The sequence below is a fragment of the Triticum aestivum genome, chromosome 7B, assembly GCF_018294505.1.
Source record: "Triticum aestivum cultivar Chinese Spring chromosome 7B, IWGSC CS RefSeq v2.1, whole genome shotgun sequence".
NCBI lineage: Eukaryota > Viridiplantae > Streptophyta > Magnoliopsida > Poales > Poaceae > Triticum > Triticum aestivum.
The window spans coordinates 141,551,881-141,566,786 of NC_057813.1; the positions used below are offsets into that span (position 1 = coordinate 141,551,881).

At 42.4% G+C, this 14,906-nt stretch overlaps 1 protein-coding gene across 1 annotated transcript; it reads left to right on the top strand.

Annotated features, from left to right (window-relative positions):
* The first annotated feature begins 3,898 nt into the window (after nucleotides 1–3,898).
* Nucleotides 3,899–14,085, top strand: LOC123156666 (kanadaptin). The gene is made up of 12 exons (XM_044574821.1): nucleotides 3,899–4,525; nucleotides 4,891–4,976; nucleotides 5,954–6,033; nucleotides 6,605–6,660; nucleotides 7,318–7,366; nucleotides 7,965–8,114; nucleotides 8,325–8,420; nucleotides 10,808–10,921; nucleotides 11,015–11,145; nucleotides 11,700–11,935; nucleotides 12,745–13,518; nucleotides 13,602–14,085. The coding sequence occupies exons 1-12, from the start codon at nucleotides 4,047–4,049 to the stop codon at nucleotides 13,649–13,651; spliced, it is 2,301 nt and encodes a 766-aa protein (XP_044430756.1). The 5' UTR covers nucleotides 3,899–4,046; the 3' UTR covers nucleotides 13,652–14,085.
* Nucleotides 14,086–14,906: the final 821 nt, after the last annotated feature.

Below are 14,906 nucleotides of genomic sequence, written 5' to 3' on the forward strand. Positions count from 1 at the left end.
TTTCCCTATATCATAATGAATGTTTATTATTCATGCTAGAATTGTATTAACTGGAAACATGATACATGTGTGAATACATAGACAAACTAAGTGTCACTAGTATGCCTCTACTTGACTAGGTCATTTATCAAAGATGGTTATGTTTCCTAGCCGTGGACAAAGAGTTGTCATTTGATTAACGGGATCACATCATTAGGAGAATGATGTGATTGACTTGACCCATTCCGTTAGCTTAGCACTTGATCATTTAGTATGTTGCTGCTGCTTTCTTCATTTAGTATTATTTTGAGTTTCGTAGAAAAGGAATATCAAACGGAGTCCAATTGACCTAAAAATTTACGGAGATTATTTTTGGACCAAAAGAAGCCCACGGAGTACCGGAGATGCACCAAAGGAGCCCCGATGCCACCACAAGGGTGGGGGGCGCGCCCACCCCCCAGGGCGCGCCTCCCGACCTTGTGGGCCCCTCATGGACTCCCCTGACTTATTATCGACGCCAACACCTCTTATATATCCCCAAACCTCCAACACAGTACCTAGATCGGGAGTTCTGCCACCGCAAGCCTCTGTCGCCATGAAAAACGAACCAGAAGCTCGTTCCGGCACCCTGCTGGAGGGGGAAACCATCACCAGTGGCCATCTTCATCATCCTGTCGCTCTCCATGACGAGGAGGGAGTAGTTCACCCTCGGGGCTGATGATATGTACAAGTAGCTATGTGTTTGATCTCTCTCTCGCTCGTGTTCTTGATTTGGCACGATCTTGATGTATCGCAAGCTTTGCTATTATAGTTGGATCTTATGATGTTTCTCCCCCTCTACCTGCTTGTAATGGATTGAGTTTTCCCTTTGAAAGTATCTTATCTTATTGAGTCTTTAAGAATTTGAGAACACTTGATGTATGTCTTGCATGTGCTTATCTGTGGTGACAATGGGAAAATATTCACGTGATCCACTTGATGTATGTTTTGGTGATCAACTTGCAGGTTCTGTGACCTTGTGAACTTATGCATAGGGGTTGGCACACGTTTTCATCTTGACTCTCCGGTAGAAACTTTGGGGCACTCTTTGAAGTTCTTTGTGTTGGTTTGAATAGATGAATCTGAGATTGTGTGATGCATATCGTCTAATCAAACCCGCGGATACTTGTGGTGATATTGGAGTATCTAGGTGACACTAGGGTTTTGGTTGATGTGTATATTAAGGTGTTATTTTAGTACGAACTCTAGGGCTGTTTGTGACACTTATAGGAATAGCCCAATAGGTCGGTCAGAAAGAATAACTTTGAGGTGGTTTCGTACCCTATAATAATCTCTTCGTTTGTTCTCCGCTATTAGTGACATTTGATGTGACTCTTTGTTGCACATTGAGGGATTGCTATATGATCTAATTATGTTATCATTGTTGAGAGAACTTGCACTAGTGAAAGTATGAACCCTAGGCCTTGTTTCCAAACATTGCAATACCATTTTCGCTCACTTTTGTTACTTGCTACCTTGCTGTTTTTATATTCTCAGATTACAAAAACCTATATCTACCATCCATATTGCACTTGTATCACCATCTCTTCGCCGAACTAGTGCACCTATACAATTTACCATTGTATTTGGTGTGTTGGGGACACAAGAGACTCTTTGTTATTTGGTTGCAGGGTTGTTTGAGAGAGACCATCTTCATCCTACGCCTCCCACAGATTGATAAACCTTAGGTCATCCACTTGAGGGAAATTTGTTACTGTCCTACAAAACTCTGCACTTGGAGGCCCAACACGAGTCTATAAGAAGAAGGTTGCATAGTAGACATCAAGTCATAATCATGATGTGTAACTTTTAGTGCATATGAGAATTAAATACTAGTATCAACACCTTTTTTGCTAGATAGTCCAGGAAAGATATTCGTTGGAATTGTCCTTCAAGGACTCACTCGAATTCATGTATTGTACATTTTATTGCGCCCATGGTGTTTCTCAACTTAGGAAGGGCCCAGAGGACCTGGAGTTATATTGGATAACCATGCAACATTTTACAAATGGACCCAATAGAAAAGTGAAAATTACCACCCAATATGGACAATTTGCAAACTGGATCCTGGAAGACCAAACTAAAAAGCAATCGAGTCCTTGTTTGTGATAATCTGGCTTAATAGGGATGATAGACTACTCATATCAATAATAAGTTCTTTCTTTTCTGGGAGCCCATTAGGAAAGAACTCCAAAGTTAAGCGTGCCTAGCTTGGAGCAATTTCAGGATAGGTAATTGACTAGGAAGTTGGTCCCAGATGCGCACGAGTGAGGACAAAAGTGCGCATGAAAGACTAGTGTTGATCCGTGAGGCCAGTCTAGATCCCGACAGGAGTAATAGCTAGTAACTGACGGGTGTGTCTAGGGCGTTACAAGTTGGTACCAGAGCCGACCCTCACGGTTACACAGATGTTTGCATGTTAGGTGCACGGTCATGTTTATGCATGGCGTTTGTGGCCCATCGCGGCACATGGCATGACACATTTGTCGGACTGGACGCACAAACGTGTGCCAAGAGGAAACGTTCCCGTGGGCCGATGAGGACGTCGGTTCCTTTGAGCGGCGGTGTATGTGATACCTTGGCTCTTTGTCTTAATTGTGACATCCCTAAAGAGCAGATCAATAATTAGGCTGGTCAACCAATTGATCTCAAACCAAACTAATGACTGGAATAGGCCTCTGATCGACTCCTTGTCCATAGTTTTGATGCTGAAGAGATTCTCAAGATTAATCTCCCCTCAAGTCCAGCTGAAGATCACATTGCAAGGAACACCAAAATAATTGCATCCTAGCTTAATAGTGATGATAGACTACTCATATCAATAAGGAATTCCTTCTTTTCCGAGAGCCCATTCGAAAAGAGCTCCCAAGTAAATTGTGCTCAGCTTGGAGCAATTTCAGGATGGGTGACTGACGAGGAAGTTGGTTCCAGGTGTGCACGAGTGAGGACAAAGTGCGCAATAAAGACTAGTGTTGATCTGTGGGGTTAGTCTAGATCTCACCAGGAGTAACAGCCAGTAACCGTCGGGTGTGTCTGGGGCGTTACATTGTCGCACAACTTTAGCCTTGACCCGATACCACCATCGCTAGAGGATGAGACCACCTGGGCAGCTCACCGCCGGCGAGACACTTAAAATAGTAGGTTGAAGCACCAACATAGATGCCTCCCTTTTGCCTCAATGACTTGGTGGAAAGAAAGGAGCCGACATTGATTGCCAGAGCTCCGGATGGCCGACCTTCGACTAGGAGATGCGGCAACACGTTGTTGAGGACCGAGTCTGGTCGTAGCTTCCTCATAGGTGCTGCTGAGATTGATCTCCAAGGAAGAACATGGATGGTTCGTCGGTAGCTTGATCCCCTCCCTCCCGCTTCTTTCCGTCCACCATCACAGCAGCTTTAGAGGGAAGCAAGGAAGAATAAGATCGAGATCCATATCCGAGGATCTTGCAAGCTTATTTAGAGGGCGACAGAGAATCCCACCACATTTGGCTCCCACCGAAGGAACCGTGGCCATGAGCATCACCATGGATATCCAGTCGCAACTCGCCTTCATCGATCTCCAACACCCCATTGGCATAGTGCCAGATGGCAAGTCCAAGCATCCGCCTCCTATAAGCACCACTACTACTATCTACAGAGGGAATGCCGCCTCCTCTCCGATGGTAGAAGAGCAACACACAATCCGCCAACTCAAGGAGGAGTAATAGAGGAGAGGGAAAGTGAGGGGAGAATGAGCGGTACGGCGGTGGCGTTGGGATGTTCCAAATTGGTCACACGTAACTCTGCCACTAGCTAATCCTGCGCGCCGAACGGAAAACGAACGGCCAAGATCGCGCTTGGCTGAGAGCTCCACCTGCGCAGCACCATCTGTCGCCAACGGCGAGGATTGCTGCCCCCCCTTCTTCCCCGTCCGTTTGCCCGGATCACCGACCCAGCTCCGCTCCGCTCCGCTGTTCATCCCCACCTCCTCCTCGCCGTCGTCCCCTTCCCCTCCCTTCGTCTCCACTTCTCACGCTCCCGCACACGGCCATGAACCCTACTATGCCTCCGCCCCCGCCCCGAAACCCTAACCCCTCCTCCTCCTCCATGCCGCCTCCGCCGCCCCCCAAACCCTCGCCGCCTGCCCCATCGGCGCAGCCGGAGGCGGAGGACGAGCCGAGGCCTGATGCCTCGATGGCCGAGGCGGACGGGAGTGCTAAACCGAGCCCCTCCTCCTCTATGCCGCCTCCACCGCCACCAAGACCCTCGCCGCAGCCGGAGGCGGAGGCAGCGTCGGAGTCTGAATCGTCGGCCGACGGGAGCGCTAACCCCAGCCCTAGCGACTCGTCGGCGGGGGAGGAAAGGAACCCCGGTGGCGACACCGAGATGGCCGAGGAGGCGCCGCCAGAGCAGCGGCAGCAGCCGCGGCCGCGCGCACCATACGCCATCCCCGACTGGAGCGCCGCCCCGGAACACCCCTTCTTCCTCGAGGTGCTCAAGGAAGGCCTCATCTTCGAGAACCTTGACGTGTGAGTTGCTGTCTCTGCACCGGCAGTCTTGCTTTTCTCGTCTTGCTATGGGGCTGCTTACTCTGATGCCTCCGGGGTTTCTAGCTCATGTACGGTAGGAGTGGAGAAGGGCAATGCGTGGTTCCTAGTGCAAACGGTTGATAACGACTTAGTTTTATTTCTAAAATCACTCATGGTTTGTAGTTGCGTGAAATGAGTACTTGCATAGCTACATATTTCATGTTTCAATCCAATGCATTGTATTATATGTGGATTTTGAGACCTTCACATTCGAAGTTCATGACGTTGTCTGCTAGTACATAATTAGCTGGACTACTTATTTTCCTAGATATGGTTGGTGAAATGACTGGCATTACATATCGCAGGTCCAAGAAAGGAGCTTACATGTTTGGCCGAATTGATCTGTGCGATTTCGTGCTGGAGCATCCCACCATTTCCCGTTTTCATGCAGGTACATTCATTTTCGCCATGCTCTTGTCAAGTATTGTTCGAAACGGATGCTCTTGTCAACTATGCCATAGATAGAACATTAGAACCAAAACTCGAACTCCAGCTAGCTATTTAATCTAGTTACTAAGTGCAGAGCTAGTATTTTGTAGACCTTTTCAGTTCGAAACGGAAGCAATTACTAATACTTTTCACATCAAGGAAGGTCGTCTGTAACCCCCCACCCCATCTCAGTCAGCTTCATTACATTAACTAGATGTCAGGATGGTTGCAGTTTTCAAACAGAAGTTGGAATTTTGTTTGAAGCAATATACTTAGTCACCTTTTTACTGATTCTTCGGATAGCTGGCTGGAAACTGGTCGCTGATATTCTGAACATTTGGGATGTCAGTGAGCATAAATTTTATTTATGGTGCTAAGATATTCATGAACATATGGGGGATGATATGCGGGGAACTGTGAAACTTTGCTGTAAATAATCCTTTTCTTCAGAGGGTAGTATTTGACTTAGAAAAGCTGTTTATTAATTAGTAAAATTATATGGATAACCTGCTGGTGAAATAGGGTTGAATCAAGACATTGACCATGACTGGAATCGAAGGAATTCTTCCACTAATTTGTCTAGGACTTCTATGTGTAGTGCATTGTCCATGTTGTTTTGGCAGAGGTCACAAAGTATATGCACGTGGTTAACTGTATTGAAGTTCTGCAGTTGTTTTTTCTTGCATAAGTATGCCATCTACTATATGTATCATTACATAAAGTGTTCTCTTATGAGTAATTGTTCACTTTGTTTTATCATCTTCCATTATATTTTTAATAATCTCTGAGTGCAAGTTTTGTGGACATGGGATAATTATTTATTGTTCGTGAACCAGAGATGGTAATTATAGAATCCAAGCATTCACATAATAATAATATATAATATTTTCTTGGTAAGTCTTATGCGTCACACTTATGACTTCTTTTGTGTTATTTTAGTTCTGCAGTTTAGAAATGATGGGCAGGTTTTCCTTTACGATCTTGGAAGCACACATGGTTCTTCCATCAACAAAACTCAGGCATAGTCTCTTTCCTTTGTCTTACTTCAGAGCAGAACTGAATATTTCCAATTCATCCAGGACTTCTAATATGTTTGTTTGAAAATGTTGATACCATGCAACTATGTGTCCTCTTCTCATGTATGCACCTCATTGTTTCTCGAACACACATTTTCGTATTAAGGAGAAGAGCGTCAATATGACGCAGAATGCATCATTGTTCATGCTATTTTGTTTTAAAAAGCACTGCAATTTGTGCTGATGGCATTCTTATTCTGTTGTAATTTTGTACATCCATCTACCTTTGGCTTGCTGAGTCACACTATAAACTGGGGAAAAGATATCTGCCATTTTCTGATATTAGAAATAGCAAAAGAGTTGTTTGTGTATCCATTGTTCTTTTCATGCTTAATACACTGCTGCCTTTCTGAGCTAATTTGCTTTTGGGCTATTCCTGTAACATCCTTTTTCCCCAGAAAAGGGACCTTGTATTAGCTTGCCAATGTTGCCGTGCTTGTTGGTTCACGATAGCATAACTACCGTTCTGATGAAGGCAAGAATATTGTTCTGATGTCATATATTTAATTAACAGGTCAAGAAGAAGATGTACACACCGATTCATGTTGGAGATGTAATTCGATTTGGGCAGTAAGTTTGTCAGCCAGACGGTGTTATGCATCATTTCTAGCAGAGATTACAACAAATTGCTTTCTGGTGCTTATTTTTTTGCAAATTGTGTTCTTTCATCTGACAGAATTTTTAGGTTTCTAACCTCAAATCTGTTCATTTCATAACCTGCTTATTATGGACTAGCCTTTTCCTTTATAAATTAATAATCATGTGTGGCATTGACAACTGTTGTGAAACAGTAACATTGGCGAACTGTTGTAAAACAGTGGCAATGAGTTCATGGCTTCAAAGAAAGCTTAACTTTTATTTTTTTCGTAGTAAATTATATTGTTACTTATTATTGACTTAATTAACTACTCCCTCCGTAAACTAATATAAGAGCATTTAGATCACTACTTTAGTTATCTAAACGCTCTTATATTAGTTTACAGAGGAAGTACATCTGATGGAAAGTTGAATGAAAAGATATGTCAGCCTCATGCATATTCTAAAAAAATAATCTAGTAGGAATATTACTGCATTTTTGTTAGTTTAACAAATGCCCTGAAACTGAAAACGAAATATCAAACAAGCAATTGAAGAAATGAATAAAATGGCACTACTGTTGTATTCATTTGCGCTCTTATCACTCAGTAAATTTGGACTGAACTTTTCTCACTCTTTGTATTATACCAGATCATCACGTTTGTACATTTTTCAAGGACCATCTGAGCTAATGCCTCCAGTAAGATTCTGAAACTCCTTCAGTTGGCTCATCTGCCACTATGCCATATTTGATTTCTGAAGTATTTACTAGCTTGCCGCCGCATTCACGTCTTAATCAAAGTTATAGTGAGGATGCAACATACAGTTTATTGTTCCCAACTAGCAAAGTGCCTGTGCGTTGGAACGAATTCAAAATAGACTAATACATGTTCACAAACTTGAAAAAAAAATCACCCTGTTTTTGGTGTATATCACTAAAAATATGTTGGGTTTCACCCAATTTTATTCCTCTTATCTCTAGCCTACCCGACTTCACATCTGTTAGATGCAGATCAAATGACAGAAAGGCTGGGGAGAGACTAAGGAGTTTTCTGCAAATGTGGAGCAGAGTGTACTACAGCCTACTTCACATCTGTTAGATGCAGATCAAATGACAGAAATGATGGATGGCAGACACACACCATCATCACCAACTGGGTCTTTTCTAGGAGTAGAATAGAGATTTGTGCTTTTGTAGAAGTGGAAAACACAAATGGGATATACATCATTGAACAGAGTCAGCCTCCTCATATTCAGTTGTGTGAGTCTTGTATTTACTTGTTTGTCTCATCTAACAGGAAAAGGATATGCAGAAACTCCGTGATGCTAAGATTCGGCAAAATATGCTTGATCGTGAAGCTTCCCTTTTACGAGCGAAAACTCAAGCAGTTTTAGCAGATGGGATCTCATGGGGTATGTCGGAGGATGCACCTGAAGAAGACGGGGAGGTTAGTTTTTTTGTTTTTACAAGCATTTGGTTGTGGATATTGAGAATCTTACATTAGTTATTAATCGTATGGAGCCTTTCCATTCTTTTGGTGAGAAACCAACTGTTCCCAAGTTTCAGTTGCATAATTATATATGTTTAGAGATTTTTTCTTTTTTAATTGGTTATGACGGCCCTTGTTTTTTTTACTGAACATCTTTTCATATCTTAGGATGAGGCAGATGAGATCACGTGGCAAACCTACAAAGGTCAGCTTACGGACAGACAGGAAAAGACACGCAGCAAATTAATAAAGCGAATGGAAAAGGTAAACATTTTTTACTGAAGAAACGACAACGACATTATCATACTCAGCATTGCATTTTCTATGTGCACCTACAGTATGAAACATCGATTGTGGTTGCATTTGAAAAATCACCATTTCTTATAGTGATTTGTATGCACCTATGTCTGGTTCAAATATTACATAATTGCTGTTTGCGGTGCCTTGCCCATCCAATTGTAATTTGGCTGATTTGCGATAATGGCAAAATTTTAGTTTTATAATTCTGTTGCATTATACTTGTAGCCGGTAGTTCTGGTATTGATTTCCATTCATGGGGCATTTGGAGCAGCTGTTTATTTTTGAACTGCACAATCTCATTTCCTCAGTAAAACGGTGCTTACATTCTGCATTGCTAGATCATCAGGGGAGATGTTATTTTGTTCTTTGAGCGACCTACTTACCTGTAACCTGATGCTTTGGTCTGGGTCGGTGGGTTGCAGTACATAGTATGCCAGAAAGAAGGAAATATATAGTTAAGTATACACTGCAAAAATTACCAGGGGAGATCCTTTTATGGTTGAGTCACTTTATGGCAAACGCTAAAGAATGTAAATTTCGCTCTAACGAAATGGGATGGGCTTGCCTTCTTTTCCAGCAATGGTGATGGCATAGTCGCTGCCATAGGAATTCATCCACCTGGTGTGTTTCCAAGTTTCAGTAGTTCATCAAGGAGTGGTGGACTAGCATGTCGGGCGCGCATATTGCAAATCGTACTATCGTAGTGCCATGGCATCCCTCACTATGCTTGTTTCTTGGACCACTTGGAATGAGAGAAACACATGGGTTTTCCGACACAAGTCCGCTCCTGCAACCGTCCTTTTGGAGGTCATAAAGGATGAGGCAAAGCTTTGGCGCTCGCGGGCGCTCCTCGGGCAAATCTTACCAGGAGAGTAGTAACAGTTGTAATTTTTTAGTCTTCTGTGCAACAAAACTCTCTAAACGATGAGGCAGAGCTTATGCCTCCGTCTTGAAAAAAAGTTTCAGTAGTTCTTCAGCCTGCAAGTGGGACTGACCGTGAGCTGCCACACAAAACCCGTTTGGTCCCACATCTGTTATGTGGGCTGCCGTGATAACCCGCCTATCAGCGACAGCGAGTACGCGGTGGTCACAAACCCGCATCATCCCACTTCCTGTGTTGGGGGCATCGTGTGCCGCGCCGCCGCCGGCACTCAATGTCGGGGGGCTTAATCTGTGCTGCCATGGTCATGGAGAGGATGGCGTTGCTGCCGACTGCGCAGGCTCATAAGAGGCATGCTGGTGTTGGACGGCCTGCTCCTACTTGCAGCCTGAGGTAGGGTAGTGGCCAATGACATCACCGATCTTGGGTGAGGCTGTGGCAATCGTGGTCCGTGAATTAGATTCTAGAATCTGGAGGTTGTATGATGGCGAGGTGTTTGGCCTCTAGCGGCGACGAAGGGAAGAACTTTACTGGTGGGGAGAAGGGTGGCCTGGAACGTCGAGGCTCTGCGGAATATCTAGCAGATCGTGCAGATGTAAGTGGTGATGCTGTTGAATGCAGATGGGAGAGGGAGCAGCGGTTTGTATGTGGGGATCGATGAGACTGCGGTGGTGCTGCATGAGTATGGTGGCATTTTCACTCCCTTCAGGCCATGCCAGTCCTTATCCGCTGCATTTAATCCAGCAGATTGAAATATCTGTCGGACCAACAGGGAAACATATACTGTTTCGTAGTCCTGTCCCCAATTTTTAGGTTGGCGTCATGGACCGGCCTTGTCAGTATTATCCGCTGTATCATTTGATCCAGCAGATTAAGCTATCTGTTGGATCGACGGGGTAGTCATATCCCCAGTTTTTAGGTTAGGGTCATTGACCTGAAACTCTTTGGATTGCTTTTGCCTTTTCAAATCATCATTTTGAAGAAGATTATGTTAGTATTATCTATCGACTAAATGGTGCACCGTGTTCCAGATGTATGTCTTCTAGGTCTCTGTGAGCACATGTCATAGTAGCCTCAACATACAATCTTGTTTAGTTTAATCGTTAAATCTTCATTGAAAATTTCTATATCAAGAATTATAAATGGGCCTGGGTAGAATCACATATTCACATTTCAAGCACAGAGTTCTCCAGGGGTTTGAGCCTGCAAGCGTGCGTTCACATATTCACATTTCAAGCACAGAGTTCTCCAAGGGTTTGAGCCTGCAAGCGTGCGTTCTTGTAGAATCCCTCTTCCTGAGCTACCAAGTTCCTTGCATTGGATCTATGTTCTGGGTGGACCAGCTATGTTCGTATGTTCTCTTTAAGGACAGTCCTTTTGAGTAGTGTTATGCTTGAACCTCTGAATTTTGGTTCTTAAGAAAAATCTGCTCTATGTTCTCTGATATGATTTGCATCTCTGCTTGTCTCAGGTTGCCAACATGAAGAAAGAGATCGATGCAATACGAGTTAAGGACATTTCTCAAGGTGGGTTAACCCAAGGTCAGCAAACACAGATTGCACGAAATGAGCAAAGGATATCTCAGGTTAGTGCATAACAGGTTTTACTTACATTTCTGAATATGCCATCACGGTTTCATTTCTTATTAGAAGATCAATACCAAACCTTTTTTTTTCAGATCATGGAGGAGCTAGAAAATCTAGAAGAAACATTAAATGACAGTATACAAGAAAGTCTTGGTGCACGTGCTGGAAAACCAAAACGTGGTAGCCATAAAGCAAGTCTCGAGGAAGAAGATGACGTTATTAGGTTTGCACTTCTGATAGATTTGAATTATGACAGCCACATTCGTATTGTGTATCATATCTTAACCTATACTCTAGTTAAGAACAGAGGATGATATTAGAGATATCTAAATAATCTTTTCTCCCTAGTCTGCTTCTCCAACTGACACCAGTGCATGTAAAATCGAAAATTTAATCTAGAAGACTAAGCCCATTTGAAATTATGGACTTCTAGGGAATGATTGGCACCACTGCACTAGGACATATGTAATTGGAAACTTGTACCATGCTGCCACTTCTGCTTACCTTGAAAAGTCACAGTGTGCATGTGAGTTTCTCCATGGAGCGTATATAATTCACTTTCTCGTTGATTCCGTACAACATTTTGTCAAATAGTCTGATAGAAAGATTCAAAGCTTCTTGTGTTTGACTGGTCAAGTATAGACTACTTCAGTTTCTACTAGTGGCCGTCTGCAAGTACATGCCTATTATCGTATATTATTCCTTACCTTGGCTGGAGTTATAGCTTTGCATTTTTGTTCTCATGTGCTGATTCACTGATTTTGATTTTTTTTCTAGTGATGACGATGAATTTTTTGACCGGACAAAGAAGAAATCATCTAATCCTCAATCTAGTGGGCAACAATCAGTTGAGACCGCTGATAGTCTCCTTGATAAAAAGGATTTCATCAACAATGATATTGAAGGTAAAAAGAAGTTGCTTGAAGAAGAGAAGATTAAGCTGGCTCAGAGAGATAATGCAGATCTTGGGGATGACCTTGATGCTTACATGAGTGGATTGTCATCTCAATTAGGTATGATAGTGCACTCTGAACCATGTAGTTTACACTGATGAATCTTAGACTATTCTAGGATTTTCCTTTCAAGTCCGAGGTCTGAATGGTACCACTAATGATCCTGACTGTTGCCCTGTCACATATTTTTTCCGTAGAACCAGAAAAATATTGCTTAACGGTTTCATATGTCATCCGTAGTAATTGCCTGATGGTTGTTATCAGTGCATGTGGGAGTTGGCTGAAAATCAAGGAAAAGTAAGTGAGCTACATGTATTGTGTACCAGCTAAAATGCTGGTTTGAGTGTTTCAGTGCTCTGACCTTTGCTTGAAACTTGACAAGTTGACTTGCTAACTATGACAGCGATGCCCTCAGCTACTTCAAAATATCAATAAGTGAAATGACTCATTTCTTTGAAAGAGTTGTTAAGGGATCTGGTTAAGACTTGGAAACAAAGTATTTCGGAGTATATTTGCATTTTCTCGGTTAGCAACAACTGAAATTATCTGTATCAGCTTTAAGATCATTTTAGAGTTTAGATTAAGAGAATGGAGATGTTAACTCAGACTGGAATAAAAATTAATTGAGTTGTATCAGTGTCTAATTTTTTTTCTGCAACTTTGATTTCTGTGATTTGGTCCAAAACATGATTACGTGAGTATCCAGCAAAGCTTATAGCCCGTTTTTCTGTCTGTTTTGAGTATCAGGCTCATCCTTTGTAGATGGATGTACAGAGCCTGAAATTATGTATTCATACACACCTATTGCCTGCTTTTCTTTCTGTTTTGAGTATTTCACTGTTTTCTAATTGATTTGAACTGCTCGACAGTACACGATAATATTGCCAAAATTCAAAAGGAGCTTTCTGATCTTCAAGCTGAACTGGACAAAGTAGTTTACTTACTGAAGGTAGCTGATCCTATGGGAGAAGCAGCTCGCAAGAGGGATTTAAAGCCAAGAGAAGCAAACCCTCAAGCATCTAATGATAATCCTAGACCAGAATCCAAAAAACAGGACAAAATTGCCCAAGACAAAACCTCAACGGAGGAGAACTCGAAGGATTCTTTTTCTACCAAAATAGAAGTGGATAAACCTGCTGAGGTAGAAACAGATATCCCCCAAAACCAAGAAAATGCCAGCAAACCTGCATTCACCATACCGAAACCTCAGTGGCTGGGCGACAAGAGAATCATAGAACCTGAAGAAAATTGTATAAAAGAAGGAAACACGAATGCTGAGGAGCCTGATGATTTTGTGGACTACAAAGATCGGAAAACTATTCTTTCTAATTCAGCCAATGAAAAGGATATTGAAGGGGCTGCTCCTGGGCTTATCTTACGGAAGAGAAAGTCTGCTGATCAGTCAGCTGGCGTTGAGGCAGAATCGTCTTCGGTTGAATCCGAAGCATCAGCAGCTGATGCTGTGGCCCTTCTGCTGAAGCACACACGTGGTTTACAACCTGCAGAAGACATTGAGAATGAGAATGAACCACAGACTAGCAAGAGAAAAGGGAAAAAGTCGAAACAAAAACGTGTACTGGGTCCTGCAAGACCAGATTTTCTTGAAGCTGGTCCAGATCATGAAACATGGGTGCCACCTCAAGGTAAGAATAATTTACCAGTAAAGCATACAATCACCAAATGTGTAAATTTATCCCTTGACAATACTATTGTTGATTATCTGTAGGTCAAACTGGTGATGGGCGCACTTCATTGAATGATCGTTTGGGTTATTGACATTTTCTCATCCTAGACTTCACCTCATCACAAAGAGGAACACAGTAGTGATCGCCTGTGCTACTGTAATTGGATTGTGAAAACGTGTTCAGAATCGTCAGATGGTATCAAGCCTCTTGGGTAGGTGCTTGCGGCATACTGGGACGACACTGGAGTAGAGGCTGACTGACATATATTGTCAAATTGTGGTTACTGGTCATAGCATCAAAGGCACATAGACGACAATCATTTTGTTGAACTTTCAGGACTTTCGTTTGTCGTCACTAGGATTGTAGAAGAGAATGTATATCACCCTGTCAAGGTTTCAGAAATGGATGAGGGTGTTGTAAGGTTTTGCTGCTTCTCTGGTAGCAGCCTTTGTCTTGCAGTGTGTATTAATCTCTGAACTTCAGTACTTTCTCGGTTAAGCAAAAAAGATCACGTGTTAAAAGGCATTTTTGTGGAACTTCGAAATTTACCAACAAGAATTATCATGTTTGGTGACGTGAAAATAAAGGCAATCCCAAAATAATGTCATAACACTACAAATAATTTGTGCAATTCTGCATATGAAAATGAGACATTCAAAATTTATTTCTGTGACTACTGGTAGAAGTTATCTGCAAACTCCACATGATTGTTCAGGAAAGATGATCAGATACTAAACTACTACTCTCTCCGTTCCTAAATATTTGTCTTTCTAGAGATTTTAACAAGTGACTACATATGGAGCAAAATGAGTGAATCTACGATACATCCGTATGTAGTAGTCCATTTAAAATCTCTAAAAAGGCAAATATTTAGGAACGGAGGGAGTAGATGGTAAATCTGAGAATAATGGATATCATCAACTAAGCATCGGTATACATTTTTTTGGACATGTTCAGTGAAAGCATTCCACTTCAATTCAACCTAACAAAAATTCCAGGTCCATTTGCATCACTAAATCAATTCTTTCCAGCCAAATGTCACAACATGTGATGATATGTTGTAGGTCTTCCCCTTTTTTTCCACAACCTTTGGCCAGATAAATTCATAGTAGACTAATGAAGCCTCTCAGGGTCTGTTCGGAACAAAGGGAAGAAAAACCTCGGATTGCGGAAATGCAGAGGAAATGGGAAGGAACGAAGGAACAAACAATATAGGAAGGAAAATCGTTGTACTGCATGTAGAGTTGTGTTTCCTGTGGGTTTTCCTTTGATTTCCCTACGTTCCAAAGAGAGCCTTAGTTTTGCTTCCTTTCTTGATGCCTCCTAGTCCTACTTCTGCCGGTGTG